Source organism: Sceloporus occidentalis, unplaced genomic scaffold (assembly GCF_023333645.1).
Source record: "Sceloporus occidentalis isolate IW3139 unplaced genomic scaffold, rSceOcc1.0.p SCAF_7, whole genome shotgun sequence".
Taxonomy (NCBI): Eukaryota; Metazoa; Chordata; class Lepidosauria; order Squamata; family Phrynosomatidae; genus Sceloporus; species Sceloporus occidentalis.
The window spans coordinates 69080135-69095739 of NW_028316987.1; the positions used below are offsets into that span (position 1 = coordinate 69080135).

Genomic DNA, 15605 nt, shown 5'->3' on the forward strand with positions numbered 1-15605 from the left:
CATGCATAGCTCCCAGCACTGAAACAGCAATTACAAATGTAGTTCTCAACAAGATGGGCCAACACTGATATCACTTGTTCAAAAAGTAAGAAGAGACTGAATCTGAATAAGTTTTAATCACCACAGGCTGTACTCAGAAGTACCTTCAAAGCAGAGCAAATATGGATTTTCACAACAAGAAAACCTTTGCTTTCCCCTGCCTGTTCTCCAACAAAAATAGAATCTTTGGTTAGGCTGGTTAATTTCTGTTGCACTGGCAAATTAATTATCACTAAGATTCCTTCAGTGATTTTTTAAAAAAACGTGTCTGGGGTAGAGATTAACAAAAGGAGAGATCACGCAATACTGTTCAGTCAAAATAACTAATGATATGAAAAAATATGGATATGTATATGGATATGTACATATTATACCCATATGTAAATCCTCAGCCTTTCCTTATCCCCTAAGTTTGTCAGTGCTATCAGAGCTGCTGACAATGACCATCTTGCTGAACAGGCAGGCATTCTGATACCTTTAAATTATACAAATGCAAAATTACTGAAGACATGTTATCAGGTTTGAGAGAGTAAAAATGCAAATGCTACATAACCAAAGTTAGCCTAATAATATTTTGGTTATATAAGAACAATGTATCGAAGACAAGCTTGATTTAGGTATTCACTTATATAACGCAGATTTACTTATTATTTAATGTTCATATATTTACCAACAGGATCCTGTGATGGAGTGCGTAAACCTTCTATAGTCTCCTGAATATTGCCATTTTCTTTTTCATCATAGCCTCTACACATTGGCCATTTTTCTCCATCCTGTAGATATTAAATAAGAGCCAAATGTGAGACAAAAAATACAAAATTATAACTTTTTTACAGTAAACTGTAATGCTTTACTTTCTTCCCTTCCAGTGAATTACGTGTTCATATTATTCTCTGTAAGGGTGAAGATTCAATTCACAACATATGGATTAATCCTTCACTGAGTTCAGGCAAGAAAATAAGTGTAAACCACTCAATCTATATACTTATATGTAGTGATAAGGGGTAGGAGAATATTAATTTTTCTCACTTTTTTCTTAGAATTTTCAATTTCTATCAATATATTCACCATGAAATTAACTAGTAACATAACAAACTGAAACAACACTAGCCAAATTAGGCAGCTGTAATTCCTATACCCAAGAAATGTGTGTGTGTGTGTGTGTGTGTGTATAGTTACAATGTGAGATGGTATGTGCATGAGTGTATGCATATGTGCATAAATGTTTATCTACGAGTGAGGGAGTATTTGCATCTGTATGAATATGAAGGTGGGGTGCAGTTTGGGCAATAAGTGGGGAGCAACATACTAGAAGTGGGTTCAGCCAACGCACCTCTGAAGGTATTGGGCTTTGGAGAGAGGCAACCAGGGAATATCTGAGTGCTGTTTCCTCCATCACCTGGATTAGGCAAACATTAGGCTGATGTTTCTCTTTCCTTGTTAAGAATGTAAGTTAAGAAACAATTACCTTTTTAATGTCTTTCATAAACTGTACATGATATTCCAGTAATCTCTGGTACTCTTCCACTATCTTGTTCAGAATACCTTGTAGTGTTCCTTGCAAAACTAAATTATAGATAATAAAATTTAAAAATTAATTATATTCACAAGTATTGTTTTAGACTAGCATACAACCTCTTTCACACAACCTCTTTCTTAAACAAGTATCACCTTATACAATATTTTACTGCCATGTTATTCTGCGCATTTATCACAATCTTTGAGCCTTATGTTGGATAGGGATTCTGAATTCTGGGTCACTCTGAGTATTCAACTGCTGATGGCTTCTGATATAAAAACAAAAAAGGGTAAAGATGGGCCTTTGCGCCGCCCCCGTCGTGTGCTAGGGGTTGGCCGAGGACGCACCATCCATACCGGCTTCACTCCTAGCAGAAGGAGTGAAGAGGCATAGTGAAGAGGAAATATACATACATTTTACAGTAATTTTAATGTTAGGCTCTGGAAATCAAGACTTCAGCCTCATTACTCCTTCTTTCCAGCAAGAAGATAAAGATATACACATCTAGGCTTGCCCCATATCTTTTTTCTCATGATTTATTGCTGTGAGTTTGCATTGTCATGTAGCTGTCATCCAATACCCATTATCTTGACCCTTCCAATCAGATCCCTGCCAGCCACATTTCCAACATCAGAGGTTTCCTGAATCTCATTTGGTTTGACTAATACTTGGTTGAAGTACCACTGAGGAATACCAGGTGCTGCAGACTATATTTTAGAAAAAGGCAATGTCAAACCACCTTCAAGTATTTAAAAAACTATGAATTTCATGGGGTTGCCATATGTCAACAGGTGACAAAGGCATATAGACACACACACACTAGTCTGCGAGACTATCATATTTGTATCTATTCCCATCCCTTTTGCTTTTATTTTGTGTACAAAATTATCATCCTTGTTCATCGCTATCCATGTAAAATCTCATTCCTATTTGGTGTTCAAACAAAAGCACCAACCATTGTGCTTTCTTAATTTAGGGGAAATACAGACAGCCCAAAAGGGGCGGTTTAGAGCCACTCCTTTTAGGATGGTTCTGGGCCAAGGCAAACAGATGCCTGGACCCAGTCCAGCCAGATTTTGTCCCAAATTTTTGGGGCAAAAAAAGTTGCCCCTTCTTCCAAAGAGCTGGCTTTTCCTCCCCAAAGATGGCTCTGGGGAAAGTGGTGTTTAAGCGCCACGCCACTAAGTGGCACGGCTTCTGTTTGGCTTGGGGTAGTGGTACATGTAAACCCCCCCCCACCCAAGCCATCCCCATTATATAGGCCATCTGTTTTGGCCCTTAAATACTCCTGCCACAAAGGCACCACCATGAGACTCAGGATGCATTTCCATTTCATATACGCATTATTGACAGCAAGCACCATTAAATTTAATTGGCTTACTTTTGAGTAACCAGGTACAAGACTGCACTTTAAGAAAACATATGATATGTTTTGTGTTACCTTGAGCTTCTGCTGTTGACATTAATACTAAGTTAGAATTCTCTCTCTCACTGTCATCAGGTTCAAGAGCAGATGAAAGATTTCCAGGTAGAATGTTGCACAGAGACTACAATAAAGAAATATGAATTTAAAAGATTTGTATTCTATATGTTTATTTAAAAAAGACAAGGTCAATCAAACTATTATAGGTAAAGTTAATCTGAAGGCAATCTAGCCAGAGGCACAATCGGCCCGCGGAAAAACCTAATGATTCACCCATAATATTTTCTCTCTCTTTTCTCTCTTATACTAGAAAGGCACATACGATAATAAGGTTTGTTAATGTTAGAATCAAAATAACAACACAAAAGCTTTAAGGAGACGTACTTCTTACCTGAATGACCTTAGAACATTCTTCTGCAACTGTCTTGCTAAGCCTTTCTAGATCTACCAAAGCAGACTGGCCTTCTTCTGAAAAGATAAAGTGTAACTGAAATTTGTTTAACAGGTTTCCTATTATTCTCAGACAAGAGATTTAGACAGATATGGTAATGTGTGTCCACTTTATCTGCAGGTTATGGACTCTTCAGCATAAGCCTGTCTCCCTGACTTATGCCCTACCCAGCATGTCTTTTAGAGTTTTTTTTAAGTCCCACTTTTCCCCGCAATACAGGAGCTCTGATACCCTGAGTAAAATCAAAAGACAGAAAGAAAAAACAGGGAAAAAATTAAAGGTACTAAAAGTAATCCAGAATAGTGAGGGGAAGGGAGGAGGGGAGAGGAGGGGACACTGATATGATGCGACACACACTTGTGCAACTGCCCTGGGAGTGATGTTTCACACCTGGGAATATTGAAAGCTTTCCCCAATCAATGAAAAGGAAGAGGTTGGGGATGGCACAGCTATGGGCCGGAGGTGGCGTTGTGAGATTGCTATGGCCAGTGCCATGTTTTTCATGGTGTAATCAGTTTAAAAGTTGCATGTAGTAATGTTCTATGTCAAAACTCAAAATATAATCTTGAACAATCAATTTAACATTAAACTAAAACTTAAAATAACCACCCAAAATGCTCTAGAAGGACATTATTCTGATCAGTATCATAAACACATAAGCAGCATACTACTACTGTCAAATCACAACTAGTACAATAATATTTAAAACTAAGGGGCTGTACACACAGCACTGGAGGGGTGGCCTCCAGCCGCCTCTTTTACAGCTAGATTGGGGCTGTGGCAACCGCACACTGTGGCCCTAATCTGGCCTTTTCAGCACCGAAGGAGCGCCTTCAAGCTGCGGTTATCATGCCCTTGCAGGGCGCAAAAAGGAGCCGCTTTTTGCAGCTGCTTTTCGCACTCTGGAAAGGCCAAATTGGAGCTGTGGTGTGCGGTTGCCAGAGGAACATCGTGATGCTATACCCTGTGTAGACGCTATGCCCCGACCTCACCCCCAAGCTGGCCCAAACGGCCGGTGTGCACAGGGCCTAAAGCTCAGAAAAAAACATTCTTCATGTACAATTTTACCTGGTGTTTTACTGTCCATCTTCTGAAGCTCGAGGTGACTTTTCTTAAGCTCACATAGTTCTTGTGCATGATGGCACTGGAGCTCTTTTTTAAGAGCTGTAAGTGCATTCTTTTTTTCATTTTCCATGCACTCACGCACCTGATCAACATGAGCTGAGTAAACCAAAGACAGGCAGATACGCTGGGCCTCCATCTGCAGCTTTAAATCACTCTATGTCAAGATGAACATCATGTGAGATTTTTCTATAAAATCATTTCCCTCTGTTTTATAAATAAATGGCTATAAATATGGTAACAATTTCAGAAAAATTACATTTTACTAGGTTGCAATCCAAGCACATAAAATAAGAAATTTAAATGATAAAAAATGTATTGATTCTCAACATAAGTCTCCAAATTTTCCCCAACAGTTCCATTCACTATTGTACAGTATTTATAAACCACTATTTTATTTCAGAAAATTCAAAGCCTATTTTTCTGCAGAAATCTAATGTTCATTTCTCAAATATCCATGCTAGCAATTATTTTAACAAGTTGGGGGGTGGGGGTGGGGGTGGCTGAAAAATGGAACTGACATTCATACAAATCATCTCCCTAGATGAATTAGACTTGCATACATGAGGCCAGAATGCACAGTTGAGCTACCAATGTGAAAACCATCTGAAAAAAGATGAAAATAAAATTGTTGCATTTCATGATCAGCATGTAATCCAAAGTATATGCTACAATACTGGATGTAGTTAATGTATTTTGTATGGGATTTGGTAAAACAAAACAACTGCAGCCCCCTTTCACAGCATTCCAAAGGCTATTATCTTAGGCAGTCTTCCACCATATTCTCCATCACAGGATACACCAAATATTTTCCAATTTGGGATATTTCTGAACCCTGGATTATTTACCTTTTTAAAATCCTGTTCAGTATTTTACCTAGAGGCTAATGAAACACAATTATTTTTCTCTGATTGCTACTTTTCTATGCTTTCCTTGGATTAGTCATGAGCTAGAACTTTAAGAGATCATTCCCCTAAAATGATAATATTTCTATGCTATAGCTCTATGCGAACATGACTGAAAGTTAAGTCAAATGAGAGTAAGTGACACTATTTAAATAAACTAATGACTATTTTCATAATCAATTAGTCAAAAGAGAATGGGGGTATTTTCTGAAATGTACAAATTACCTCTTCAAAAATGGAGTACTTATGCTAATATTTTTAAACACTTTACAAAAATTAACACAAAAATTTACAAAAGGTTAGATCAAGCAACCTCACAAACAAACCTTCTGAAATGGCTTGCTTAGCACCAGAATGAGGCAAGATTTGTAAATAAATTCAACTATCAATATTAGCAAATTTCAGTTAAAAAAACCCCAGCATTACTCAAAAGCTTTTTTGTACCATAAAAATAACCCTAGCCATTTTGCTTTCCTTATAAATTTAAGCACATGATCTGAAGGAACAAAAGCTTTCCAATACACATGATTAAACTTATTTGTGCTTCATGCACTTACTTTACTTTCAGTATAGTTCAAGTGCTACTTGGCAGTTTAGGTTAGATTACAGCAATGTAACTTACAGATGATAAACTATAGATTTAGCCTATTTTTTTCCTTTTAAACAGTAATGTAAATTATATTTTTATAGTTTACAAGCATATATAATATATATTTTGAACATATCAAACAAATAATGACAATCAAATAGCTGAACTCCTCAGTATTCTATAGTTGATTTCTCGAATATTAACTTGGGTTGAAATCCTATTTATTTATCTATAACTTCCATTGAACATATTGGGGCTGAGTCTGAGATTGTATCTTTAGAAGTTAACCATAAACACATTTACCCCATGGTTAAATTCTAAGGGTACATGTATGGCATTACAACCTTAGAATTCAACCATAAACACATTTACCCCAAAGTAAGACTCACTAAACTCAGCAGGATTAACCTATTGATAAACATAAACAAGCTTGCACAGTTAAGACACATTAACATCCTGCTAGGAAGCATGAATAATAATATTTTTAAAAATTGTGTAGGTTGCCATAAATACCTGCTCAGCTTTCAGCATATCTAGCTGCTCCTGGAGGTTGTTTTCATCTTGTACAAACTTCATACATGAAGAATCTAATCCATCACTCACAGAGTGAAAATTGTCAGACTGCAACTCTGTTTCTGATTTCATCTTTTGTTGAATTGCTTTTTCTGCTGAAATATAATCAACCAAACTTTGGCTTGCGACTGAGTTCTCTTCCTTTTCTATTAATTCCCTATCAAATTCTTTGTCTGAATCAGAAATAAAATGTTTAAGTTCACAAAAAGTTGAATGGTCTTTCTGTAACTCCCCATTCGAATATTTTTCCTTATGAACATGAGAATCCATATTCTCCTCCATTCTATGCTTCATTACAAGTTCCAGTTCTTTACACCTTGCAGAAAAATGTTCTTTGTCTTGTTTTAGAGAGGCAACTTCTTCATTTAATTGACAGATTTTATTATGCTTCACTTTTAATTGTTCAGAAAGATCTGAAAGTCTCAATGAAAGTTCTAACTTCTCTCGCTGAGTGACCTCAAGCTTTTCCATTAGTTCTGTGGTATCTTTTTCTACAACCTCTTCAATGTCATATGTTTCAGATCTTAAGATTTTCTCCCTCTTACCATGAACAACTGTGTTTTCAGCCTTCAATACAACTGCCATATCCCTTTGTAAATACTGGGTCTCTTCCACTGATGCCTGGATCCTGGGTTTGTTTTCAGCTTCTTGCTTGCTTATGTTATCTTCTAAATCTAATTTTAATTTTAATAGGGAAGCATACTTTTCTTGGAGCTCCTTATAATTATGCTCAAAGTTCCTCTCAGCAAATGAAAAATTGTTCTTCAGCTTCTCAATCTCTGCTTTATGTTCAGCATTTTGTTTTAGTAACTTTTCATTTTCAGTTATCAACTCTTCTATTCTTTTTTGCAAATCAAAGTCCTCTGACTTGGAACTAATTCCTTCAGTGACAATCAAGCTTTCTTCCATATTCTTAACAGCATATTTCTTTAATTTCTCTTGCAGAGCATTATTTTCATCTTCAAGAACATTATATTGTGCTTCAAGCAGTGAACATTTTTCTTGAAGTGTATCTTCTTGCTCTTTCATTTGTGTCTCCAGTAATTTTGTTTTAAGTTGCAACTCCTGAACTTCCTGTTCCAGCATACCCTTTTCTTTTTCTTCCTGTCTAAGAATTTCTATCTCTTTTTGGAGGTCATTGATTTGAAGTAGCATTTCTTCTGATTTAGAATTTAGGACAGATTGGTGCAAATCTTTCAAACTTGATATTTCTAATGTAAGCTCACCCTGTTTTCTTATTAAGTTATCATTTTCAAATTGCATAGTTTCTATCTTTTTGCTCATTTCATTTTGTAAGTCATCTAATTGCTGTTTAGCTTGCATAACCATATTCTCTTTAAGATTTTCTATGTTTATTCTGTGCTCTTGTAGCAGGTCATCTCTAAGTTTTGATAGCTCTTCTTCATGACTGAATAAAAGTTTAGTCCTCAGTCTATCTAGTTCAGCTTCTTGAGATTCAGCCATCCTGTCCAAGACTGCATTCTTTTCTCTTTCTAGCATTTCAAGTTTTATTTTGTAATTTGTAACTTCTGTGTCATGTTTTAATTCTAGTTCTTGTTTAATCTCAGAGGCAGATGCAAGCTGGGCTCTCAGATCTCCAACAGTGTTTTGTAACACATCTATCTCATGCAACTTGGACTCTTTTTCATTTATAGTTTGCTTAGCTCTCTGAATCTGCTCTCTTGCAAAACTCAGCTCTTGACAAAGATCATCAACTTGCTTTTGTAAAGAAGAATTTTCCAAGGATAACAGTTTAAGCTGTTCTGACAAATCTTGTCTTACCTTTTCTTTCTGATAGTTAGCATCCTGCAACTTCTGATTCAACTCATTCATTTCAATATTCATTAAGTGTACCTGCTCTTCATTAGTATTACCAGAATCTAAATTCCATGTTCTCTCCAGATCTGCTTTTTGTTGGGCAAGAAGCCTTTCAATCTCAGCTGTATGTTCTCTAACTAGCTCCTGTTTCATTTGTACAATCTGTTGCCCATGTACTTCCTCTAATTCTGCCCTCAGGTCTGCAAGTCTCTTCTGTGTTTCAAGTTCCATTCTTTGTACAATATCATCCTCATCTTGGCTATTTTTGTGACATCTTTTCTGCAGTTCTTCTACTGTGCCCATTAACTGTTTTATTTCATCAGAACACTGTCTTTCTTTTTGTTTAGAACTGGTGAGTTCTACTCTCATATTATTTATCTCTTGATTCTTTTTAAAGTCCTCTTCTTTTACTTCATCCAGTAATTTCTCAGCAGCTGATAATTTCTTCTGAAGAATAAATATATTTTCTTCCTCTTCAATAATTTTTGCTTCCAGTTCTTCAATAACTGTTTCTTTTTCTTGCAGTTTCTTCTTAGTGGCATCCTCTTCAGCTCTGCATCTTTCCTGTAAAAAAAATTTTTTTGCTTTGATTTCTTGAGTCTCTACATTTTATTATTGGGATTGGGGGGGGGGGGAGAGAGCAATTCTGTTTCCAAAAGAGCAATTCTATAGTAATAATGCGATATTTAAGTGATCCTTAAAAAAGGCATTACACACAACTTAGAATTTTATAATTCACTGAGACTTTTCTAGGAAAGAAACGTGCAAAATTCTAGGAGGAAAGGCCTAGATTTACTTGGGTTAGGAACCCGTAATAGCTGACTTTGCAGGTAAATTTCCTTGTGGTTTTATGGGCAACTTCTATTCATAGTAACTACAAATAGGTAACCAAGGACAGGTGCACTGGCTTTGGAGTTATCACAAATGAAAGATAGTCTTAGCTGATTAATATGTTGTTAGCCTAGGATCCAGCCCTCAGTCACCCTATTCGGCCTTTGATATCAATATCAAAAAGGAAGGTTGCCAGTGGGGAGCCAAAAGGGGGCTCCCCAGCACAGGAAACCAGCCATACCATATTGGGACATCCAGATGGCTCCGCATGGGAGAAGGCAAAGGCACTCAGCTGAAATTGCTCCAGATTGAAATGAACATCTTCCCTTCACGGAGGATAGTGATGGTGGAGAGCTGCACTTGGAGTTTTTCTCCATACAACAGACAAAGGGAGTTTCCTTCTGGGAAGGAGGACATTCATACTGATTGTTTGGTTGTTCTTGCATATCACACCCCATTCTTCTACCCTGGGAAAGTTGCTTAAGCCTTTTTACTCCTGATACACTGCCCTTAGCACCCATTTCCTGCTAGAAATATATGTGCCCTGACATTAGGTTGGCAAAAGCTGGGACTAGTAATGGGAGCTCACCCCATCATGTGACACTTGGGCATCGAACTGCCAACCTGCAGATCTTGCAATCAACAGAGTCAGCATCTTAACTGCTTGAACCACCGTGTCCCCTAAATGTTTATATGCCACAACAATTAGAAAAATCATACACTTCCTGGTAAAATATTGTAACTGTCTTAAATCACAATTATGGAGAAAGGAATGTATCACCATAGGCTACAATTTTAGTAAGAGACATACCATTTCAAAGTCAATTACTCTCTTCTGCAAAAGAGAAACTTGGACTTCAAAGTCTTCATTTTTCATCTGATACTTCCTCAGCAGCTGATCTTGTTCTTCTAGTTGTTGCTGATATGCAAGTATATGTTGTTTGGCCTGAAGTAAGTCAGCAGCTGTGCTACTGTGACTACTGTTCCTTAAAGCTTCACTTGCCTGCAGCTTATAAACAGAATAGTACAAGTAAATGTTAATTGCTTCAGTTGTATCTGTGAAATTATATGGAGAAAAAGAATTATAGAAAAAGCATAATGACATAAAAAAACAAGAGAAAATAGACAAACAATATATATTTTAAATTCTAGAACAGTAATTGTGTGGTGTAGTGTAAACAAATCTTGCCCTGAACACACCATGATAGGTTCACCTTAGGGTTGCCATAAGACAGAAATTACTTGAGGGTATACAACTACAACAAATTCCTAGATACAGTAGTAGTAGTAGTATTCAAAAACACAGCTGTGTTAGTCTGTAACAGTATACAAAGGAATCAAGTGGAAACTTTTAAACTAACAGAGAGAAAGAAGTCTATAGCATAGACTCGTTCTATGGTCAGCTCTCTGTATCAACGGATTCTGCATCCAGAGCTTGAAAATATTCCAAAAATAAATAAATAAATACCAAAAAGCAAACCTCAATTTTACCATTTTATATAAGGGGCGCCATTTTACTATCACATTCTATTTAATGGGACCTGAGCATCCACTGATTTTGTACCCATGGGAGATCCTGGAACCAAATCCTAATGGATACCAAGGACCACTGTAATATATTCACTCTTATTTAATAAATTTAGATATTATATACCTTAGAAAACTAAGTTTCTAATGTTTGTAGCACATCATCTGAGATTCATAATTATAGGCCTGAAAAAGAACACAATTACTGTTCTACTTAAATAACCATTTTGGGAATATTTTTTATCCTCATGCCCAGTATATTTCTCAGGAATTTAAAGAGAGCTCAAATGGAATACTTAAAAAATAAATATCAAAGAGTAAAACATTCAGTGATTCATCATTCGATGAAATAAACAAATTAAACAGTTATAAGATGAAGCCCTGAAAACAGCTTAGAAGGAACTCTGCAATTATGGGAAAATATATTTTAAAAAATATGTAGGTGGGGATGACTGATCACCCAAGGAGAAAGATGACAAGAAATTAATCATCAGACCAACATTTCCTTTTTCTCGTCTTCAAATGACTGTTCTCCCACTTCAGATGTTCAAAACCATTTTTCTTTATTTTATGCCACGTTGGTCATATCAGTTTTTGAAATTTATGAATGTAGAAGTGCATCAAGATAAAATGCTTCAGCTGAACAATTATGATGCTTCCACAGCAGGAACAATGATAAATGTTTGTTTCTAGAAAAATACCACTACTCCACTGACCACAGTTAGAGGATGCCTTTAGATCTCGTGTTTCTGATACTCCAAACTCTGTCCTGGAGAACCATGTATTAACCTTCAACTAGTGAGCTCTCCTTTTCTTTCAATCTTTCACCCCTTAGTGAACAATAGCCTGGTTTGATCAACCAGCCTAATTACAATTAATGTAAGCCCTCCAGACCAGAATTGATTCTCACTTCTAATTCTGATAGGGAGAGTTTGCTTAAATCATACATGCACAAAGGTACTGTCTTCAAATAATAGATTCATACATTTTTATAGAACAAATACAACATTATTACCAGTAACTTACATGTTGAAATTGAATCTGAAGTTTTTGACTTTGTTCTGTCAATTCCAAAAATTCTCTCATGGTTTCATCTTTTTCCTTCCGTGCTTGCTGCAGATTCGCAGTGAGCTGCGTGATAATGTCATCTCTTTTTTTGATAGCAGCCTCAAATTCTTGAAGCTTAAAGAGGTTATGTTAAAATATTAACACTATGCATAGCAAACATCAGCTATGGTTATTCTTGTGAGATGATAAAAATTCATCCTGGTCCCAACTTTTCCTGTAATATTTAAAGCCTACACACACAAATTTTCAAATACAAAAGCATAACAGTAATATCCCCCCCCCCCTCTTGTTTTCCAAATGAATGCTTAAAATGCTGGAGCAAGTTGAGCCTCCCTTACCCAGAATTCCAAAATTCTAAATATCCCAAAATCCAAAACTGTCCACATGAGTGGCTGAGATACACCTTTGGCTCCTGGTGGTTCAATGTACACAAACTTTGTTTCATGCATGAAATTATTAAATATATTGTGTATAAAATTACTTTCAGGCTGTGTATAAAGTGTATATGAAACATAAATTAATTTCATGTTCACACTTGGATGTCATCTCCAAGATATCTCATTAATGTATGTAAATATCCCAAAATCCAAAAAGCTCTAGAATCCAAAACACTTCTGGTCTCAAACATTTCAGATAAGGGAGACTCACCCTGTATTAATAATTGTCTGATATGATGCCAGTGTATGATGGCCTTTTAAAAGTTCTATCCTTGGTGGCTTAGGAAAATCATTTCACAGCTGAAACTTTTTCCTAGATTTTGTGATCAGAACGTGTTAGAAACATCTGTCTGTTTGTTTACTTTTAATCACTGGACATTTAATGGAATCATACTTTCTGCATCAACAGCAGACTAGTATTTGACAGAATTAACAAAATATGGCACCAGTCAGCTTTAAATACTATCTTGGAATAGTCTAAAATTAAAGTTAACAATAGGAACAAGGAAAAACCAGAACATATAGTTCAGAGGCAATACCTGAAATATTATGCTGGAAATATGAAAAATAAATAGGCAAGATATTATTAAATAAGAAATGAAATTCAATAAAATCTATATTACAAAAACTTCCAGATATTTTAAAGACCTAGATCATTATACAAACTGAAATATTAAAATTAACAAGTTGTGCCTTAGAACAATTATTTATGAAAATAAAATGCTAATTGATATCACTTTATTCAGAAAGTACCTGCCTGTGTCTTTGAAAGCCAGTGTCCATTTCACGGTTCTTTTAAAAAGCTTCTAGGAGTTTAGCGCACAGTTTAATAATCCATTTTACTTTTCCTGGTTTGAATCCTCTTCTGGGATGCAGCCGGATATTATCATATGCATTTTGCTGTCAATGCTGCTTCCCGCCTAAAAACTGGCTCCCAGCTATGTTCAGCCAGCTGATTTGCAAAGTCAGAAGCTTCCTGGATTTGCAAATCAGCCAGCTGAGCTCAGATTCTAGCCAGGATTTAGGCGGGTTTAAGGCGGGAGGTGGCATTGGCGGCAAAATACATATGATAATATCCGGCCGCATCGCTGAAGGGGGCAAGGTAAAACAGATTATTTACCTGTGCGCTAAACTTCTAAATCACATACAAACCTTACTAAGCATCACAGCAAATCGTTTGTCCTCACACTGTAGCTTTTTTATTCTGGTATACAAGATTACTTTATTAAAACTACACAGCAGTTCGGTTTTTCTAAATACTGAAAGCTAAACACAAACAGAAAATACCTAAATAATATACAGAACAGAAGACAAACATCTGAAAAACCAGACATGACAAAAGATGGACATGAGGAAAGTATTGAAACTATTTACTGGGTATTTATAAACCATGCAGCGCAAAGCCCTAGTAAATGCAACTACTGGACCAACACAAAGAAATTAAACTAGAGGTTCAACATTAAAACAACAGTTTTTCAAAATCCAGACAAAGCTTTCTCACTGAAAAGCAAGCATGTTACAAGCATTCCCCGATTTGCCTTCCACCAAATGTGCTGGACTACAAACTCTGTATGCCCAACACATCAGGAGATCACTAGCTGAGGAAAGCCTGAGCTATAATGATATTATAGTTAGATCTAAAAAAAAACATAACTTGTTCAAGCTTGTAGAGTCTGTAAGTGGCATCTATTACTAATAACTGACACAGTGACACAGTTCATTTTGAAAAGCTGCTTTCCCCCTACTTACTGGAAATGACTTTGCATTAGAGCATTAGACATTTTCCTGTCCATAAATCTCTCCTTTCAGAGATTTCCTAAAGGACATGATTATGGAACCAAACAAAAAGTATGCAATAGCTTTTGTAAACTTTTGTCCATCAGAATAATCCAAATTTAGAGGAAGAATATATAGCACTAAGTACAATTGCTTCAATCAAATGTAATAAGCAACTGTAGTTGGTTATAGTTTATGGCGGGATACAGACGGGCAAAAAGGGGTGTGTTCATGACGTCATGAAGGTAGAGCCTTCAGACGGCCCTTACCTGAATGCCGTCATGAACACGCCCCCCGCACGCCCCAAGCGGGAAGAGGCGGCATTAAAAAGGTGCTGCTTTTCTCTGCTTCTTTTCCGTTTGATGCGCAGCTGCGCAGCTCTGTCTGTAAGCTGCTGCACCGGTACGTCAGAATTGCTACGCTGCTAATTTAAGTTGCCCATTTAAAAGCTCCGTGTCTGCTGCGTCGCATAATGAGTCGGGGTCCTGGAACATGCGCAGTTTGCAGTCAGGCTTTAATTGCAGCGTCAGCTGCCATGCAGGTGTAGAAGCTGCAGCACAGCTGCAGCGCATTTTAAGACTCGTAACCCTAACCCTAACCCTAGAGCAACATGTACGCATGCACTGCTTGGAAAGTTTGGACTTTAAAGTGAGCCCCTACACACATTCCTGTGCCATTTTCACCTAACAATAAAAAATGCTAAAACTGTAAATATTTACATATGTACAAGGGAGGTGATGGGGGATGGCAGGGGGACAGCGGTGGCAGCGGCGACAGCTGTGGCTGTGCATTGCAGATTCAGCAGGAGCGCGGGGACCAAAGGAGAGGAGGCATCCATGATGCTGGTGACACTACCAACGTGCAAGCGGACAAGGATGCCAACACCAGCTGATCACCAGCTGGCAGGAGACCACCATTGTTCTTGGGCAGAGTGGGGGAAAAAGTTTTAAAGGGGCTTGGGCACTTTAAATGTGCCCATAGGCTTTCTGCCGCCGCTGCGCAGCTGCGCATCCGCCAGCCGGCAAAGGAAAAAAAAAGCCCCGTTTTTGGCCGCCCGTGAGGAAGCTGCCTCTCTCTTTGCAGCGTCCTCCGAGGTGGCGGTTTGGAAACTGCGGGTCAGAAACGGCCCCAGGTGAGGCGTCTTCACTGCCCCCCATGTGGAAGCCCCATCTCCTGAGCCACGCCCCCGGGGCGGGCGGTCTGGAGGCTCCGTATTCAGCAGAATACACCTCCCAGACGTCTTCCCCTGCCCGTTTGTATCCCGCCATTATTACCTATTCAAATAATTGACACTTTGGCCCCACAGTGGTTTTGCTGAGGCAGACCTTGGAACACTTCCTTGCTTTAATGTAATGGGAGTGCACAAAACCAGAAACTCTAAAGCACTGGAACAAGTAGTGATTACTGTCTCTGGTAAAGATGTCATCCACAGAACACATTATGCATAATAATTAAATCACAGAGAGAATTTGAAAATAAACAAACATTTTTGTTAGAATGTGTTGAGATCCACCACCTGATATTTTT

At 37.4% G+C, this 15605-nt stretch overlaps 1 protein-coding gene across 11 annotated transcripts in view; it reads right to left on the minus strand.

Annotated features, from left to right (window-relative positions):
* AKAP9 (A-kinase anchoring protein 9) overlaps window positions 1-15605 on the minus strand; it is a 128166-nt gene that overhangs the window by 76195 nt on the left and 36366 nt on the right. For 10 of the 11 annotated variants that reach the window (XM_089533253.1, XM_089533251.1, XM_089533248.1 and 7 more), the window contains 8 exons: window positions 11824-11979; window positions 10082-10279; window positions 6562-9003; window positions 4501-4711; window positions 3373-3449; window positions 3000-3105; window positions 1508-1605; window positions 710-812 (listed from right to left, as the gene is read on the minus strand). In XM_089533253.1, coding sequence (XP_089389379.1) covers window positions 710-812; window positions 1508-1605; window positions 3000-3105; window positions 3373-3449; window positions 4501-4711; window positions 6562-9003; window positions 10082-10279; window positions 11824-11979 — 3391 coding nt within the window. The remainder of the gene's footprint in view (window positions 1-709; window positions 813-1507; window positions 1606-2999; window positions 3106-3372; window positions 3450-4500; window positions 4712-6561; window positions 9004-10081; window positions 10280-11823; window positions 11980-15605) is intronic. The other variant, XM_089533244.1, reaches the window with a different exon arrangement.